Source organism: Meyerozyma guilliermondii, genomic scaffold, assembly GCF_000149425.1.
Source record: "Meyerozyma guilliermondii ATCC 6260 scaffold_7 genomic scaffold, whole genome shotgun sequence".
Lineage (NCBI taxonomy): Eukaryota > Fungi > Ascomycota > Pichiomycetes > Serinales > Debaryomycetaceae > Meyerozyma > Meyerozyma guilliermondii.
The window spans coordinates 498,603-515,294 of NW_001809794.1; the positions used below are offsets into that span (position 1 = coordinate 498,603).

The 16,692-nt window shown below is 42.8% G+C and overlaps 9 protein-coding genes across 9 annotated transcripts; 4 read left to right on the forward strand and 5 right to left on the reverse strand. All coding sequences in view use genetic code 12, as the record gives it.

The window, feature by feature from the left end:
• Positions 1–219: 219 nt before the first annotated feature.
• PAN6 (pantoate--beta-alanine ligase) lies at positions 220–1,206 on the reverse strand (the record flags this gene model as incomplete). Its single annotated transcript, XM_001482377.1, has 1 exon — positions 220–1,206. The coding sequence occupies one exon, from the start codon at positions 1,204–1,206 to the stop codon at positions 220–222; it is 987 nt and encodes a 328-aa protein (XP_001482427.2).
• A 256-nt stretch (positions 1,207–1,462) lies between these two features.
• Positions 1,463–2,626, reverse strand: PGUG_05448 (triglyceride lipase; the record flags this gene model as incomplete). Its single annotated transcript, XM_001482378.1, has 1 exon — positions 1,463–2,626. The coding sequence occupies one exon, from the start codon at positions 2,624–2,626 to the stop codon at positions 1,463–1,465; it is 1,164 nt and encodes a 387-aa protein (XP_001482428.2).
• Positions 2,627–3,707: 1,081 nt separating this feature from the next.
• SRP40 (Srp40p) lies at positions 3,708–4,706 on the forward strand (the record flags this gene model as incomplete). The annotated part of the gene is made up of 1 exon (XM_001482379.1): positions 3,708–4,706. One exon carries the CDS (start codon positions 3,708–3,710, stop codon positions 4,704–4,706), a length of 999 nt encoding a protein of 332 aa, XP_001482429.1.
• Positions 4,707–4,866: 160 nt separating this feature from the next.
• PGUG_05450 (TFIIH/NER complex ATPase/helicase subunit) lies at positions 4,867–7,389 on the forward strand (the record flags this gene model as incomplete). The annotated part of the gene is made up of 1 exon (XM_001482380.1): positions 4,867–7,389. The coding sequence occupies one exon, from the start codon at positions 4,867–4,869 to the stop codon at positions 7,387–7,389; it is 2,523 nt and encodes an 840-aa protein (XP_001482430.2).
• A 32-nt stretch (positions 7,390–7,421) lies between these two features.
• On the reverse strand, positions 7,422–8,219 carry PGUG_05451 (uncharacterized protein; the record flags this gene model as incomplete). Its single annotated transcript, XM_001482381.1, has 1 exon — positions 7,422–8,219. The coding sequence occupies one exon, from the start codon at positions 8,217–8,219 to the stop codon at positions 7,422–7,424; it is 798 nt and encodes a 265-aa protein (XP_001482431.2).
• A 389-nt stretch (positions 8,220–8,608) lies between these two features.
• PGUG_05452 (aldehyde dehydrogenase family protein) lies at positions 8,609–10,270 on the reverse strand (the record flags this gene model as incomplete). The annotated part of the gene is made up of 1 exon (XM_001482382.1): positions 8,609–10,270. One exon carries the CDS (start codon positions 10,268–10,270, stop codon positions 8,609–8,611), a length of 1,662 nt encoding a protein of 553 aa, XP_001482432.2.
• Positions 10,271–10,810: 540 nt separating this feature from the next.
• On the forward strand, positions 10,811–11,338 carry PGUG_05453 (mitochondrial 37S ribosomal protein bS21m; the record flags this gene model as incomplete). The annotated part of the gene is made up of 1 exon (XM_001482383.1): positions 10,811–11,338. One exon carries the CDS (start codon positions 10,811–10,813, stop codon positions 11,336–11,338), a length of 528 nt encoding a protein of 175 aa, XP_001482433.2.
• Positions 11,339–11,793: 455 nt separating this feature from the next.
• Positions 11,794–12,822, forward strand: PGUG_05454 (uncharacterized protein; the record flags this gene model as incomplete). The annotated part of the gene is made up of 1 exon (XM_001482384.1): positions 11,794–12,822. The coding sequence occupies one exon, from the start codon at positions 11,794–11,796 to the stop codon at positions 12,820–12,822; it is 1,029 nt and encodes a 342-aa protein (XP_001482434.2).
• Positions 12,823–13,029: 207 nt separating this feature from the next.
• On the reverse strand, positions 13,030–16,605 carry PGUG_05455 (uncharacterized protein; the record flags this gene model as incomplete). The annotated part of the gene is made up of 1 exon (XM_001482385.1): positions 13,030–16,605. The coding sequence occupies one exon, from the start codon at positions 16,603–16,605 to the stop codon at positions 13,030–13,032; it is 3,576 nt and encodes a 1,191-aa protein (XP_001482435.2).
• Positions 16,606–16,692: the final 87 nt, after the last annotated feature.

A 16,692-nucleotide genomic window follows, 5' to 3' on the forward strand; every position in this document is an offset into this window, starting at 1 on the left:
TAACCATAAAATACTTGAAGTCACTATAAAGTAGTTGAACGTCATTATAAAGTACTTGAACTCACTATAAAGTGGTTGAAATTCACTATAAAGCAGTTCATGATAACTATAAAGTAGTGAAATTCATTATAAATTGTTGAAGGTTGTTTTAAAGCAATTGAAGAAGAGTAGTTTGGTACATTGACTTCATCGCTTTGGAACTTCTTTTCTATATACATGCTAGAGCACAACATTATCTATGAGTCTCGCTTCTCCTCCGGACTCCCTGGGTACCCGTACGGCCGTGGAGAGAATACCTCCCAATTCCTGGTCCAACAGCGACACATCCTCCAAGGTTTCTGGATGACTGAGCGAAACGTATTCCACTGTAAAGTCACTGTTTGCCAAAGTTTGTCTCACTGCAGATATAATGGATTGGGCAGAAACAGGCCCTTCAGCTTTATGACTATCAAAGTAGTTTTTTCCTTCACAAAGTGCCTTGTATATTATAGCACTTTCATCTTTGGTTTTTTGCGACAAGTATTGGTTTCTTGAAGACATTGCCAAACCATTATTTTCTCTAAAAGTCGGCAAAACTCGTACGTTCGTGTCTATGAGAAGGTCCCGGACCAAGTTTCGTATCACCACACACTGCTGGGCATCTTTTTGGCCAAAATAAATATTAGTAGGTTGTACAACATTGAGTAGTTTGGTAACTACGGTTGCAACTCCTCGGAAAAATTGTGGTCTTTGAGCTCCTTCAAGCTGCTCCGAACATCCTTGGACAGTGACAAATGCTCCTGACTGCTTTTCAACGTCCAATGGTACTCCGGCAGGGTACATTTCGGACACTTTCGGTACGAATATGGCATCGACTCGACGTCCATCGACGTCCAATTTTTCTAGCATTTCCAAATCTGTGTCCAAAGTACGAGGGTATTTGTCGAGATCTTCATGTGGAGCAAATTGCGATGGGTTGACAAATATAGACACCACGGTTCGGTCGTTTTCGGCAAGCGACTGTTGCACGAGCGAGCAGTGGCCAGCATGCAAAGCACCCATAGTGGGTACAAATCCCACTTTTTCTTGTTTAAGCAAGCTCAGCATGCGCCACAGCCTCATCTGAGCTACATTGCGAAGTACTCGCACTGCAGAAACGGTCATGGAATCGTACAACGGTGGTTTGAAATTTTCTCCACATTTCGCGCGATGGGCCTCGGGGTGCATATTGACAGCTGCAAATGAGATACGGTTGCAGACAATTAAGCACGATTACAAGAAAAGAATTCAATGGTCATAATTTCTTCTTTGAAATTTATGAATCTCATTTAAGTTTTTATAAACGTCATGGCATATGTAGAATTCCCGAATAAACTAGTTCGGTAGCTCTAACTAATACGAGTATCTAAAAGAGATGATCTCGATTTGCGGTGTCAGTCAAACACACCTTATCCAGTTTTGGATTACTGGTCAGTTTCGTTTCTTAAAGCTTTCCGCGAACAGGTGCCTCGAATGTTGTACTTTCGGCAATTTGGCCGTCTAAAACCTTAGCGTATTGCGCCTCAAAAACCTTCTTTGGATCATGATTGTATTGCAAATCAGGAATGTAGTCCTTGTTTCTAATAACAGCGTCAACTCGTCCACTGATATGCTCAGCTATAGCACCGACTGTTTCGTCTGGAAGCTCACCGTTGACCAAGTGCTCACCTTTTTCAATATCATACGTTTTCCACAAATTACCAAGATTCTTTCTGATACTTGGTACACTTTCTGGCGGGTTCCATTTAGCAGCGGCTCCAACAATATGGGTCAGAGGGATTGGGATCTGTTGCAAAACTTTGTCAATTCCTTGCAAAGAGATCGCACTACTCACATAAACGCTCACCTGAGACTCAACCGAGGTTTTGGTTTTGTACTTTGTTTCTCCACTTTCAGGGTCTATCACGGTATAGAGCTCATCGTCCATCAAGTCCTTTAGCACCGAAGGATGAAAGTTCATATAAAACGAAAATTTTTTGAAAAAAGTTTCATAGTCCTCCATGCTGTCAAAAGTGTCTAGGAGCATGGTGGCTATCTTTCTGAAAATTGCAGCATACTTGGTCTGGTATTTGGGGTCTGGATTGTAGTAGACTACCGGCTCAATTAACACCAAAGAATCGAATAATTGAGGCTCAAGAAACGAAGCGTAAGCCGCACCATAACCTCCAAAAGAATGGCCAATAACAATGTTTCGGGTACTTATACCGTTTTCAAGTGTCTGTGCCCACAACTTTTGTTCGTGCTTAACTACCAGAACAATATCACGGCCAAAGTCCGGCCAATGGTAACTCCACCCAAGCTTGCCTTGGTTGGCAATTGCCGAGTCTCCGTGGTTCACGGCATCTACAGAAACCACCGTAGCCAACTTCCATGTGCTGGACTTGGCACCAATCTCAAAAAGCTTGGTAATATGGTAATTCCAAAGAGATTTGTTCATGCCGGTACCATGAGCGAAAATCAAGTTGATGGCTATTTGGTTCTCTGGAATAGCGTAGTTGGCTGTGTACTTGTTATAACAAATCTTGAGTCTCTGACCAACAAGTAAACTTCCTCCAGGATGTCTTGGATAGGCGGCGTCTGTGACTTTCAATTCTTTTGTGAAAGACATTGTGGGGTAATGAAATTTTCAGAAACCAATGGATGAGAGAAATCAGAAACAGGGTTCTATCTTGAAAAAGTCACTGAGTTCAATTCAAAACTTGATTGTAAGCTCGATCTAAAACTGAATTGAAACTTAATCGAGAACTTGAATAGTAATTTGATTATTCGGAATTTAACCGAGCTTCACCGTGCCCCGCGGTGCCGTGGGGTGCACGTGAACCCCGCAATTCGGCTCTGTGCTAAAATAAGAATTGTAAGCGGCATGATGGTTGTACTCCTTAATTCACGATAGTATACTCTTAAAGAGTTTAATGATCATAAATGTCTTTTTTCAAGGAGTTGAGAAGTTTTTGGCCTTTTTTTGACTGTTAACTAATTGGATCACTGATTGTGATAGAGAGCCATACTTTGCTTTGATGAGCTTTTGTCTCGGAGGAAGACAAGTACGTAAGGCAATTCCACTATACTTATCGAATATTTCTTAGAAGATGAAGAATAGCAGTGAATTGACGTGCCGTCGTAAAAAGTATTGCCCTTTCATACAAGAACAAATTGGTGTGTAACCAAGCACTTTTTGTGTTTATATTTCAGACAGAAAAACAAGTTGTTCAGACTAGTTTATCCTCTGTTGTATATGAGCTCATTGAGCTCATGACACAACGCTTAGCTTAGTCAAGATATCTTGCTTATTGATCAATTGCCATTTATGATAGTGTAGTATTGTCTTGTCAATTGAATCTTATAATGTAATTGATAGTACCCGATTAGAAGCTGGTTTTGTGATATACGCACCCTTTCATTCCAGTATTGTGACACTTCCTCAATTTGAATAAGATTGCAAGAAACTAGCAATGGCTGCAAAATCGAATAAAGTGTGTCTCGATCCATCTCTGCAAGAGAAAAAAAAAACTGAAAAAGCTATCGTAGGTTGTTGTCTTCTATGGTAAAAAGCTCAGTACCCTTTGACGTAGTCTTTCAATAATAGACTAAACAAGTTTTGTTCTTGTAAGACATCATTCGAAGAAAAAGTGTTGCCGCACCTGCACACAGAGCACTGCACCTGGCTCGAACATTTTTTTCGCGATAAGATGGAAAGCTCATCGCATTGCAACATGTCTCAGGAGCTCGTATTGAGTGCCATTTCGGCGTACTTGAAGAACCAAGAAAACTTGCAGTCGTTGAGCAAGGCTTTTGATAAGGAAGTAAAGAAAGCAGGCTTGAAATTGCTCGACCATGACGGCGACTTGAACGCATTATTGGCAGCAGCTGACGAAGGTTCATCGGTTGAATCAAGTGAGTCCAGTGACGATTCTGGGTCATCTGACGACTCTGGCTCAGAATCAGATTCCGACTCAGATTCGAGTTCCGACTCCGACTCCGACTCAAGTGATTCTTCTGATTCTGATTCTGACTCGAGTTCCGACTCAGACTCCAACTCTAGTTCTGATTCAGGCTCCGACTCTAGTTCTGACAGTTCTGATTCTGACTCCGACTCTAGCTCTGACAGTTCTGATTCTGACTCAGATTCTAGCTCGGACTCCGACTCCAGCTCCGACTCCAGCTCCGACTCAGACTCAGACTTAGACTCCGATTCCGACTCCGACTCTAGTTCAGACTCAAGCTCCAGTTCGAGTTCAAGCTCCAGTTCGGATTCTAGCTCAGACTCAGACTCGGATTCGAGTTCCAGTTCAGACTCAGACTCAGACTCCTCAGCCAACCCCCGCCAACCCACAAAGCGCCCAGCAGACGACTCCCCCGCCTCCAACAAAAGAACCAAGACAGACTCGTCTCAAACAGAATCCATAGAATCTTCGGGCTCCGTTTCTCCAGTTCCAGAAGAGACTCTCAAACCAGGCCAACGCAAGCATTTTTCTCGTATAGACAGATCCAAAGTGTCGTTTGAAGACTCTACTCTTCAGGACAACACATACAAGGGAGCAGCAGGAACATGGGGCGAAATGGCTAGTGAAAAGCTTCTCCAAGTTCGTGGAAAAGATTTCACCAAAAATAAGAACAAGATGAAAAGAGGTTCTTACCGCGGAGGGTCCATCACATTGAACTCCGGATCTTATAAATTCAAAGATTGAACGTAGCGCATTAGCATAATAGAGTGTTTCTCGAAAACGTAGAATTGGCCCTTAGGTATTTCTTGGCTGCAAATAGTCCTTGCACTGGGTGCAGGTCCGCGAATTCTCTTCTGCAGGACCTCCATCATAAATCTCCTCTGTTCGATCTGACAAATCCATCATGTCTCGTCGTCAAGGAGAGATCAACTACGCCGAACTCGAGCAAGGAAACTTCTCGGACGAGTCATTCAGTGACGAAAATGGGCGTAATGACGACGACGATTATGGTTCCAGAAACAAACCGGGAAAACGGTCAAAATCATCTTCGGCCAAACCGGGTTCTGGAAGTGCCAAAAGACGTAATGTTAATTCTGCAAGGGATAATATGGAGTCTCTCAAGCAAAAGGCTCCACGACAAACATATAATGAAGACCAGTTAGTGCAAATAACTCCTGATATGCCGGCAGATTATGTTCCCGATGCCGTATCCAAGGCATTTGGAAGACTGGACTTTTCGTATTTGAAGCTCAAACCTGACCATTTTACCCGTCCGTTGTGGATTTCACCCACGGGAGGACGCATCATTATTATCCTTGAGTCGTTTTCGCCGTTAGCTGAACAGGCTCAGGACTTCCTTATCACCATTGCGGAACCTATCTCTCGACCATCTCATATTCACGAGTTCCAATTGACGGTTTACTCGCTATACGCTGCGGTTTCGGTCGGTTTGGAGACAGAAGATATCATTTCCGTGTTGAACAGATTGTCCAAAGTACCTGTTGCTGAGTCCATTTTGGAGTTCATTCGCAGCGCTACAGTTTCATATGGTAAGGTGAAGTTGGTGTTGAAGCATAACCGGTACTTTGTGGAAAGCACCCAAGCGGATGTGTTGCAAATGCTCTTGAAGGATGAAGTTATAGGTCCGCTTCGGATCCAGTCATCGGAAAATGCCGTTGCTAGCAATGGTCTAGTACAATCCGCTGCCCCAGTTTCAAACTTGTCGATTCCTGGAACCAAGAAAAACCATGCTGAGGGCGAAGAAAAGAAGGATGTGGAGGATATTTTCGCATCTGTGGTGGGAAACAAAGACGACGAGGACGATGATCTCGATACAGTTCACTCATTTGAAATCGCACCCGAGTCGGTGGAAATTGTCAAGAGACGATGCCAGGTGATAGACTACCCTGTCTTGGAAGAGTATGACTTCCGTAATGACGACCGTAACGCCGACTTGAACATTGACCTAAAACCATCCACTCAAATCAGACCTTATCAGGAAAAATCACTTTCTAAAATGTTTGGAAATGGCCGTGCTCGTTCTGGAATTATTGTCTTGCCCTGTGGAGCTGGAAAGACATTGGTGGGCATCACCGCAGCATGTACAATTCGGAAATCCGTTATCGTATTGTGCACTTCGTCAGTTTCTGTGATGCAATGGAGACAGCAGTTTCTTCAATGGAGTACAATTCAACCAGAAAACGTTGCTACTTTTACGTCAGAAAACAAGGAAATGTTCACCAGCGAGTCGGGATTGGTTGTTAGTACGTATTCTATGGTTGCCAACACCAGAAACAGATCGTACGATTCACAAAAAGTGATGGACTTCTTGACTTCGAGAGAATGGGGTTTCATCATTCTTGACGAAGTGCATGTGGTTCCAGCAGCAATGTTTCGTCGAGTGGTGACAACCATCGCTGCTCATGCCAAACTTGGGTTGACTGCTACATTGGTTAGAGAAGACGACAAGATTTACGATTTGAACTTTTTAATCGGGCCCAAATTGTACGAAGCAAATTGGATGGATTTGGCCCAGAAAGGTCATATTGCCAATGTTCAGTGTGCTGAAGTGTGGTGTCCAATGACCTCTGAGTTTTATCAGGAATATTTAAGAGAAACTTCGAGAAAACGAATGCTTTTGTATATTATGAACCCCACCAAGTTTCAAGCATGTCAATTTTTGATTCACTACCACGAAAAGAGAGGAGACAAGATCATTGTGTTCAGCGATAACGTTTATGCATTGCAAGAATACGCTTTAAAACTCGAAAAACCGTTCATTTATGGCTCGACACCTCAACAAGAAAGAATGAAGATCTTGCAAAACTTTCAACACAACGACGAAATCAATACCATCTTCCTTTCAAAAGTGGGAGACACCTCTATTGACTTACCCGAGGCCACATGTCTCATACAAATATCATCACACTATGGTTCGAGAAGACAAGAAGCACAAAGACTCGGTCGGATTTTGCGTGCCAAGAGAAGAAACGACGAGGGATTCAATGCATTTTTCTACTCGTTAGTCTCAAAAGATACCCAGGAAATGTACTATTCTACAAAGAGACAAGCGTTCCTTGTTGATCAAGGTTATGCTTTCAAAGTGATCACACATTTGAGTGGAATGGAACAGCTTCCAGATTTAGCATATTCGTCACCAAGGGAAAGAAGAGAGCTTCTTCAGGCGGTGCTACTTAAAAACGAAGATGCCGCGGGATTGGAGGTTGGAGATGATTTGGATACCAATTTCATCACCCAAGAAAGACGGAATAAGATTGAAAGTGAACAAAGCGATGCTGTTCGTAGTACCGGATCTCTTGCTGGCTTGGCTGGTGGGGAAGATATGGCATATGTGGAATATTCGAAGAGCAAGAATAAGGAGATTCGCGAGAACACCATGATCAAGAAGTTGTACAAGCGGAGGTAGAATTATAACCGCTTTTCATGAATGCAAATTTTTTATGAATCTGCGCCCACATACTCCCCAAAGTCGTCATCATCGTCGTCGCCGTATCCTTGGTCGTCTAGACTGAGTTTTGACAGCTTTCTAGCGAGCTCCTCATATTCCATGTCCCCTTGCCAATCTTTATACCTTCTTTTGAATATATTGACGCTCTCGCCAAATAGTATGCCTTCGGACCGATCTCTAAACTTGAGTCCAAGTGCTACCCGGGTACATTCTCCATCACAGCCAGTGCCTGGAAATTGCGCAATTACCTTGAAATATTGTGGGGATTCTGTGCACATTTGTATAGTTTCATCATAGACATTGTCTTGAGGGACAAACCACACCTCGGCCCAAAGCTGTGGATGAGTCTGAACATGCGAATGGTGACCGAATGAACGAGTCAATGCATTGGTAGCTTCAGAATGAGAAACAATATTGTTGAACTCACCAGACGGTCCATTAGTAATCGGTTTATTTGTAATTGGTTTATCTGAAAGAATAGAACCACCATTATTTTCGACATCTTCGTTATCCTCATTTTCTTTGCTTTCTTCGTTGTCGCCGTTCTTCACCATATTGTAAAACTCTACTTTACATATTAGCCTCTGCTGAGTTCCCTGTGCTTTTGGCAATGCATTTATCTCGTCTTCGTCGTCACTGGTATCTTGGTACTGCTCTAAGAGCGACAGTCGGCCCTTCCACACAATATTTTCTGGATCCAAATTCCAGTTGGAAATACTAGGACGGCCTGGAGGAATCTTGAATAGAGCCACGTCCCAAGACTGGAAGAGCTCGTAGTTGCTGAACATTACAAAAATTGGAATTTCAGAGCAATTGACCGATTGAGAATTATTGCAATCAATGAGGATTGCGGCAACTTATGATGTGCGCCAATGCACCGAGCGCGAACGGCTGCAAAAAGGGAGGAACGAGAAGAGAGAAGAAGAGATTTGTACATGGTAATTGAAGAGAAAATAATATAAAGATGAATGAAATAAGGGCATTGATACTTGAAGATAAAAAGTGTAAAGAGAGAAATATAGGGAAAAGGTGACAAGATTTTTTCAATTGATAATGCAACAAGTTGAATACAGATTCGAAGATGGGAGTTAAATAAGAACTTCAATCGAACAAACTTTTCACTTGGTTCCAGAAGAGTACACTTCATTATCTCTTTAATTAGCTCATAAATTTACTCCTAAAGTGCTGCTACAACGGCACTGCCCAAAGCTGCAACACCTGATATACCCGCCCAAATACTAAAGAACCTTGATGGTCCACTAAGGGTGACATCGCCCACTCGACCAAACCAGAGATTTCCGTTGTATTGATCCATCGACAAGCCAACAGCCTTGGTTTTTTTGTCGTTGAATGGTGGATATCTCAATGAGAGTGTTCGCTCGTTCCGCAACTTTTGCTCCAAAATGGTTCTTTCGTGGGTAAATGCCCTGAATGAGTAAAAGCCATGGTAGCTCAGATACCCTGAGGTGCCAATTCCTCCAAATGGAGCGTTGACAAGTCCAACATGGATAATCACATCGTTGACCAAAGTGGCCCCAGACCTCAATCTTCTCATAATTTTGTCAACATTTTTGTTCCCTTTCCTCGAAGTTAGACCACTTGTAAACAAGTACAGAACCAACGGAGTATCGTGGTTTTTTGTTACATTTTCGATTGCCTCGTCTAACGTTCGGTAAGTGAGAACTGGCAAGATTGGGCCGAAAAGTTCGTGCTTCATTGAAGAGTCGCTCCATGTAACATTGTCAATGATGGTTGGGGAAAGGTACCGTGAGCTATCGTCGGTTTGTCCACCAACCACTATATCTCCTTTGGTGGTTTTGAGGATATCCTTCAAATTGTCGTATGCTCTTTCGTGGATTATATGGGTATAAGAGGTAGTGTTCTCATTAATGCCAGCATAGAAACTTTCTTGTACTACCCTCTTCATCTCTGCAACTAACTTGGATTTGAGCGAATCATGGACCAAAACATAATCCACCGCTACACATGTCTGACCACCATTGGTGAATCTTCCCCAAACAATTCTTCTCGCAATGGTATTCAAGTCTTTGTCGGAAACGTCAGGAAGCACAAATGCCGGAGATTTACCTCCTAGCTCCAATATTACTGGAGTCAAAGTTTCAGCTGCCTTTTTGGCGATAATAGTACCCACTGTGCCGTTGCCGGTGTACATTATTTTGTCGAATTTTTGTTCCAAGGTAGTTGTAGACTCAGGAATGGCACCGTTAACCACATAAAAAAAATCTGGATCCAAAGCTTGAGTGAACAATTTGGTTATCAACGCTGAAAAACGAGGTGTAAGTTCTGTCGGTTTGAATACTACAGCATTTCCAGCAGCAATGGCACCTGCAATTGGCGAAAGCGAGAGTAAAAGTGGATAATTGAACGGCGACATGATCAAAATAACCCCCAAAGGAATTCTTTCCAAGTAAACCGGGTTCGATTTCATGGAAAGAGACAAGTGAGTAACCTTTTCTGGAGTGATCCATTTGTGCAACAGAGACATGGTATGAAGCAATTCGTTCAAGCTTGGAGATATTTCCAAGTTCTGAGTCTCTGAAGGTGATCTGTAGAAATCTTCTTCCAAAGCACCACAGATTGCTTCTACATTATCTTTGATTGCAAAATAAAGGTTCCGCAATTGGTTCAACCGGAATTGAACCAGTGCAAGTTTGTTGGACTCTGAGTGAAACTTTTGGTGTAATCGGGAGACATTGGGCTTAATTTCGTCTAGCGGAGTATATTGGAGCACCGGAGCCGATGCCAAGGTGGAAGAGGGGCGCAACTGGGGCAGATCATTGAGACTCGCAAAAACACTTTCTTGGGATTTTCTGGACATATCGCTTGAAACTGGGTTGTTACCGTAAGTTTAAATAGTCTAGAGACCTTATCCCCGCCATGTGGCCCTCATTTCAGCACATGCGGAAATCCATCTATGCAAAACGCGGGGATTGCTCCGACAGGGTTCAAAGCAAGCGAGTCAGTGGCAAATAAAATTGGAAAAATGGGTTGAGAAAGAAGATTGAAAAGTGATTTGAAAGCTTGAGGATGTAATTGGAAGGGCTCAACTAAGCTTCTAGGAGTTGCAAGTGTGTTTTGTATTGCACCTTGAATTATTATTTGAGAAATATGAACCAATTAAAATTTCAATAATATATTCCAACTCATTTGAAAAAAGGTTGTGATTCGAGAACAAGTAAAGGTCTACTATTCTTGAATCTTTTTGAATGGAAATATTATCCGATTACTACCCTCTCCTTCTAAACTTCAGGACTTATTTCGCAGTCATCTCACCTGCTTCTCAGTCCCTTATGTGCACACTGCGACAGTTCGCGGCCAGAGTGAATTTTTCATTGTCGTCTTAAACACTCTTTCCAACATGCTTCGGTTCGGCTACACAGCCTTTCGAGGCCCTTCTGCGCTTCCCAGACCTCCAAGAATGTCTATAATACAAAATCGACTTCTTTCCACCTCGAGATTATGCCTCAACAACAACACCCCATCCACCGGCGACAAGTCGAAGTCTCAAGCCATCGCTGATGTCGACAACCTTTTGAACGAAACGTCCAATTTTCACGCCAACAGCTTCTCCAACCGCTCAAAGGACCGTATGTTTGATATTTCCGTGAAACACCCCCGCGATGTGGCAAAACTGATTCGAGTCCAGGGTCCTGTTGCTGGTCGTTCTGTAGACGTTCAGTACGGCAACTTTGCCCGGTCTCTCAGCTCGATGTTTTCGGTGGTCCGCAGTAACAAAATCAGGTATCTTAAGAAGATCCAAGCCCGTCATATTCCTCCTGCTAAGCTTCGCAAACAGAAGAAGAGAGAGTGGTGGAGACGCAAGTTTTCGCTGGGATTCAAGGAATTGATGGCCCAGGTGAGAGACGCAAAGAGAAGGGGATACTAGCTGTAAATAGAAAACAAGAGGAACTTCATAAATTCAAAGTGAGTTTCAGATGAGATTGATTTCACAGATGAGAACACAATACATACAAGTCATTGAATCAAAGAAAAATTGGGAAAGTTATACTGATTTATTCTACTTTCATATCCTCTGCTCGAGATCTGCAGTTTTACTTAGCAACATTACCGCTCTGGTAACATTTTTCAGCACCCTCGTATTTCCTGTATCTTCAGCCGTTGGTCCGCGCTTATCAGTAAATTTTGCGGGCTTCATCTCACAGCAAACCGTAAATTGCACTTCTGATCCCGTTCCGTCGAGCCTATAAAAAGGTGTTCCGGAATACTATAGACCACCACTCACTAGTAGCAACTCACATCATTGATACAATAATCTTTTTGATGAAATAGAGTTGACTTCCGTTTACTAATTCCAAACCAATGCACCATAATTAACCTAAAATGTCTACAATCGAACAAAAATCCCAGAACTCTCGGTCTGGAGGCATCCCTGCTATTACTGGTACCATAGACTACTCTAGAGCTATCCATTTGTTTCCACCTCAACTCCAGCCATGGCGATCAACTATTCTCGCATACGGAGCTTCGTTCGTTTCGACAACAGTCGGATTTCCGTTGGACACTGTCAAGACAAGAATGCAGACCCACAAGCAATTCAACAGCTATTTTGATTGTATAGTGAAAACCTACGCAAAAGAGGGGATTCGGGGCTTTTTTCGTGGAATTTGGGCACCATTAATTTCCACATCTTTTTCCAAATCCATAAGTGTTCTGTTGTTCACCGCTTCAAAGCCAGTGTGCTACTCGATGCTCTTCTCATCATCGGACTCAACGACTCATCCGTTCATTCAGAACATTCCAGTATGTTTTCTATCGGGAATGATTGCAGGAAGCGGAGTTTCCATTTTTGCATGTCCTTTTGAATTCACCAAAATATATGCCCAGATCGTCAAGCTCGTCCAAAAGAGCTCTGTGGCTGACATTCCTATTACTCCAGGAAAAGTAAGCTCTTCATTGACCACAACGCAAACAATTCGCCAGATCGTCAAGCACGAAGGTGTGCGAGGTCTCTACTCTGGCTTCAAATACCATTTTCTCAGAGACTCATTGTCTTCAGGAATCTACTTTTCGATATATGAAACATTGAAATGGGCCAGCAATAGTGTTCTCAATCCTGGTTCTCAGGAAACTTCTCAGTTCTCCATCTTGTTAGCTGGTGGTGCATCGGGAATGCTTTGTTGGGCCCTCATCTTCCCACTCGATACTACCAAGTCTCTTGTGCAAAAGGATGCTGTTACCAATATCCTTCGTAAAGATCATGGCTTGGAACCACTACCACCAAAGAACAGAAAACTTCAAAAGATTACTACCAAGCTTTATCGTGGTCTTGGAATTTCCATGAGTCGTTCATTCATTGTCAATATGATATTCTTTAGTACCTATGAGTACTTAATGGCGCATGTGGCATAGCGCTGCGTACACATATTCATACCTTATAGACTGTAAATAGTTTGTACAATTATAGAAGTGTTTAAATAGAGCTTTGCTGAGTTTCGCGAGATTATCATAATTCGATAAACAATTGTATGTAAGTATAGTACATTCATTAGGGATTACCTGTCTTATTATCTCCTTAGTCTTGACCTGGTATGATTTGATCTTCTGCTTCCTTGCGTCCTATTTTCCGTCGTCCATCCCATCATTTTCATTATCAGGTGCTTTCATCTTCTGCTGTGCAACTCGCCGCGACCTTCTTCTTGGTGCAATAACATCTTCCTCCGTGGATATTATCTCTTGAAGTGAACGTTTGAGAGGAGACTTCGACCTGGTTCGGAACGCAGGATAATCCTCATCTGGTCTTATGGAAGTGTCAATAAGTTTTGGTACATTTTGTCTTCTCATTCCACGCTTGGGGATTCGCAACTTGGGCTCTTCAGGTGTAGACTGCAGTGAACCAGGTTTCCCGTATGTGTGGCCGTTGCGCAAGGAATGACTGGGCTGCAACATCTCCTCAGAAATATCCAAGCCTTGAAGCATTCGTGGATGTCTTTTCTTTAGAGTTTGAATCGCTTCAACGGTAGGAACTGATTCAAGGTCCTCTTGAACATCAAAGCGGTTTTTTCTCTCTTTCAAGTTTTCCTCGTCGCTGACTTCAGTTTCCGCTTCAGAATCATTAACCTCATTATTGGCGCCTGCGTCAGAGTTTGAAGAGGAACGTTCATCATTTTCCTCAGATTCAACAAAAGCATCTCTGTCCTCAGTTTCATCTTCAGTATTAATTGGCAATTCAGATCCTTCCGAGTCCTCTTCAACTTCCGTCTCTGATTCAACAGGTGACAAGGTTGGAGGAGAGATTCGAGGCACAGAAATATCTTCAGCTTGATTCGAACTTGGCTCCCTTTTCTTTCCAAAGAAGCTTGATACAAAGGTACGAAATCTCTTGAATGTTGACCCCGCCAGATGCTTGTCTTCCTCTTCTTCAACTTCTTCAAAATGTCTCTTACGCCCAGACGTGTGTTCAGGTTCGGTCTCAAGCTGGTCGGTCGAAGATTGATTAATTTCATCTTTGGCTTCACCCTCTAAACTCTTTCCATGATTGTCCTTCTCGTCTGATGAAGCCAAAGCTTCATCTTTAATTTCCTCCTCTTGCGTGAAACTATTTTCATCAGACTGCTCTGAATTTTCTCTGACAAGAACCTCTTCTCCTTCCTCAATTATGACAGAAGGAAGAGCAACAGCCACCTTCTCTTCGTCGTCGTCATTCGAAAAGTATTCTTCTGCTTCTAATCTGTCCAGAGTAACATTTTCTTTGGCAGGCTCCTCTTCAAAAGGCTCTAAAACAGCTGATGGATAGAGTACTTCTTGGACCTCTGTGACGGTTTCCTCAATTTCAACATATTTGAGGCCCTCATCGCCAGCTACTATACCTTGCACAGTAACGCTTGCGCTGCTCTCAGGCACAATTTTTCCCGGGTCAGATTTTTCCCCTGCCTCAGTTTCCAGTTCATCAATCTCATTTTCCACTTCATCTGTATTTTCGACTTCATTTTCCACGTTACTTTTTACATTATTGTCCACATCGCTTTCCACTTCGTAATCCACTTTACTCTCCGCTTCATTTTGGGTATCATTAACTTCATTTTCTTCATTTTTGATTTCACTCTCGACATCATTCTTCACTGCTAGTTCGGTTTCATTTTCGTGTTCAGTTTGCACAATATCTTCCACGTCATTTTCCACTTGATACTCCAGTTTACTTTCCACTACTAGTTCATGTTCGATTTCCTCTTCAATCTCCGAACCATTTACCTCCTCATTTTCTTCACTTTGTTCATGATTTTCCACTTCGGGTTCATTCTCGACTTCAATTTCCACATAATTTTCTACTTCGAACTCCACCTTACTTTCCACATCATTATCCACTTCATTTCTCTCAATACTCAAATCGTTACTCTCCAATTGCTCTTCGTGTCCTTCAGTAGGTACTGGTGAAGTTGGTTCAGTCTCGTGTGTGATTGTGCCATTTTCCATTTGCACATTTTCATCAATTGCGGAAGACTCATGAGAAAATTGTTGCTCGTTGCTAAGAACTTCACCAACTAACTCTTCAGCCATATCCTCAGCCTCTTTCTGAACCGCTTCCTCTTCCATTTTTGTTTCAGAATCCACGTTCTCAGAAGGTGAATCATTATTCACCTCTTCCATTTCAACATCGAGTTCAGCCGATTGCGGTATAATAGAGGCACTATTTTCTTCTTCGTCCAATCGAATCTCGTCGGTGACTTCGATTTGATCAGGTTGAGCCTCAAAAGTGTTGGTGTTCTCGGTCTCGAGATGCTCAACCCGTTCTGTAAGTGTGTCTTCATTTTCAGTTTGAGACTGTAAAGTATTGCTTTCGTCTTCGCTGACCAGCTGGAATTGTATGGTTGGTTTATCATCTGTATCTTCTGACTGAGACCTAGAAGCCTCATTCATAGAATTGAACTCGCCAGCTGATGTTTCCCTATGTTCAGATGGAGATTGTAAGATGCTAGAACTTTCAATCTTAGATATAGCATCGTCAACTGGTTGGGTATCTTCAGAGAATGATCTCTTTTCGATACCCTGCGACTGAGAGTTCCTGGAACTGTCCTCCCCAAGAGCATTGTCATGAAGTGAAATTGTGTCTTCTGGGAGTGTGCTCGTATCGTTGTTTTTAGATGGTGACTCTAAGTCGCGAGTGGTCTTATTTTCGAGTTCATTACCATCAATTGAAGGTCCCTTTAGGATTGAAACTCGTTCATTGTTCTCAGATTCAGACCCTAAAATGTCGGTCATTTCGTGCTCGGATTTCTCATCGACGTTTGGTAATGAAGTCTTTTCTGTATCGTCTACCTCAGCATCAATTTCTGTTGTTGCATCGATATACGTTTCTTCTGGTCCTGGGGGAACAGCTTCAAGAATTGGTTTTTCAATGTGTGGAGGCGGTACTTCAGAAACATGTTCAACGACCTCTCCGGCAGTTTCTTCAGCTTCTTTCCTCTCTTCCCTGCCAATCTGATGCTCTACAGAATCGAGGACTGCCTGAATTTCATTGTTCTGGATAGCCTCCAGCTCAGAGTCCGCTTGGTATTCCTCGCCTGCGTTGGTTTGGCTTGACTCTATGGCTTCCTGAATTGCAGCTGCCATTTCGTCGTCAGCATCTTCATCCACCAGACCGACGTTTTGGCTGTGTGAGCTCAGCAGTCCAGAAACCCGGGAAAGCTCCTCTTCCATAGCTGATACAACGTTCAACTTGATGTTGAAACGCTTTTCGGTTTCTTTAAGCTGGTCTAAAACCTCTTCTGGCTCATGTTCCAGAAGAGTACGGAAAATAAGTGGTGAGGGCGAGTTGCTCTCTTCCTCAGACTCAGACTCTATAGCTGTATTTTCCTGGATCTCCTCGTTTTGAAGCAAAGTTTCCGACTCTAAGTTCATGGCGGTATTGGCTTGTTCGTCAAGATGGGCATTTGTCTCAGACTCATGGGTTTCTTCTTTATGTTCGTCAGGATTGGTGTTGATCGACTCCGGCTCAAAGGTGTCATTCTTGTGTACATTATTGGCGTTAGTCATGAATGAAGCAATGGACTCCAATACCGACTTTTCCAAGGGAGCGTTATCCATTTGCTCTGATACTTCGTGGTCGTTCTCTGATTCTTCTTCTTCTTCTTCTTCCTCGTCTCCATCAGATCCAGCATCGGACTCAACATCGGAACCAGCATCGGAATCATGCATGTTATCATCAACATTATTATCGTCATTTTCATTCTCCAGAGTGCTGCTACATCAAACTCCACCATTACCGATACCTCAGCATCGTCA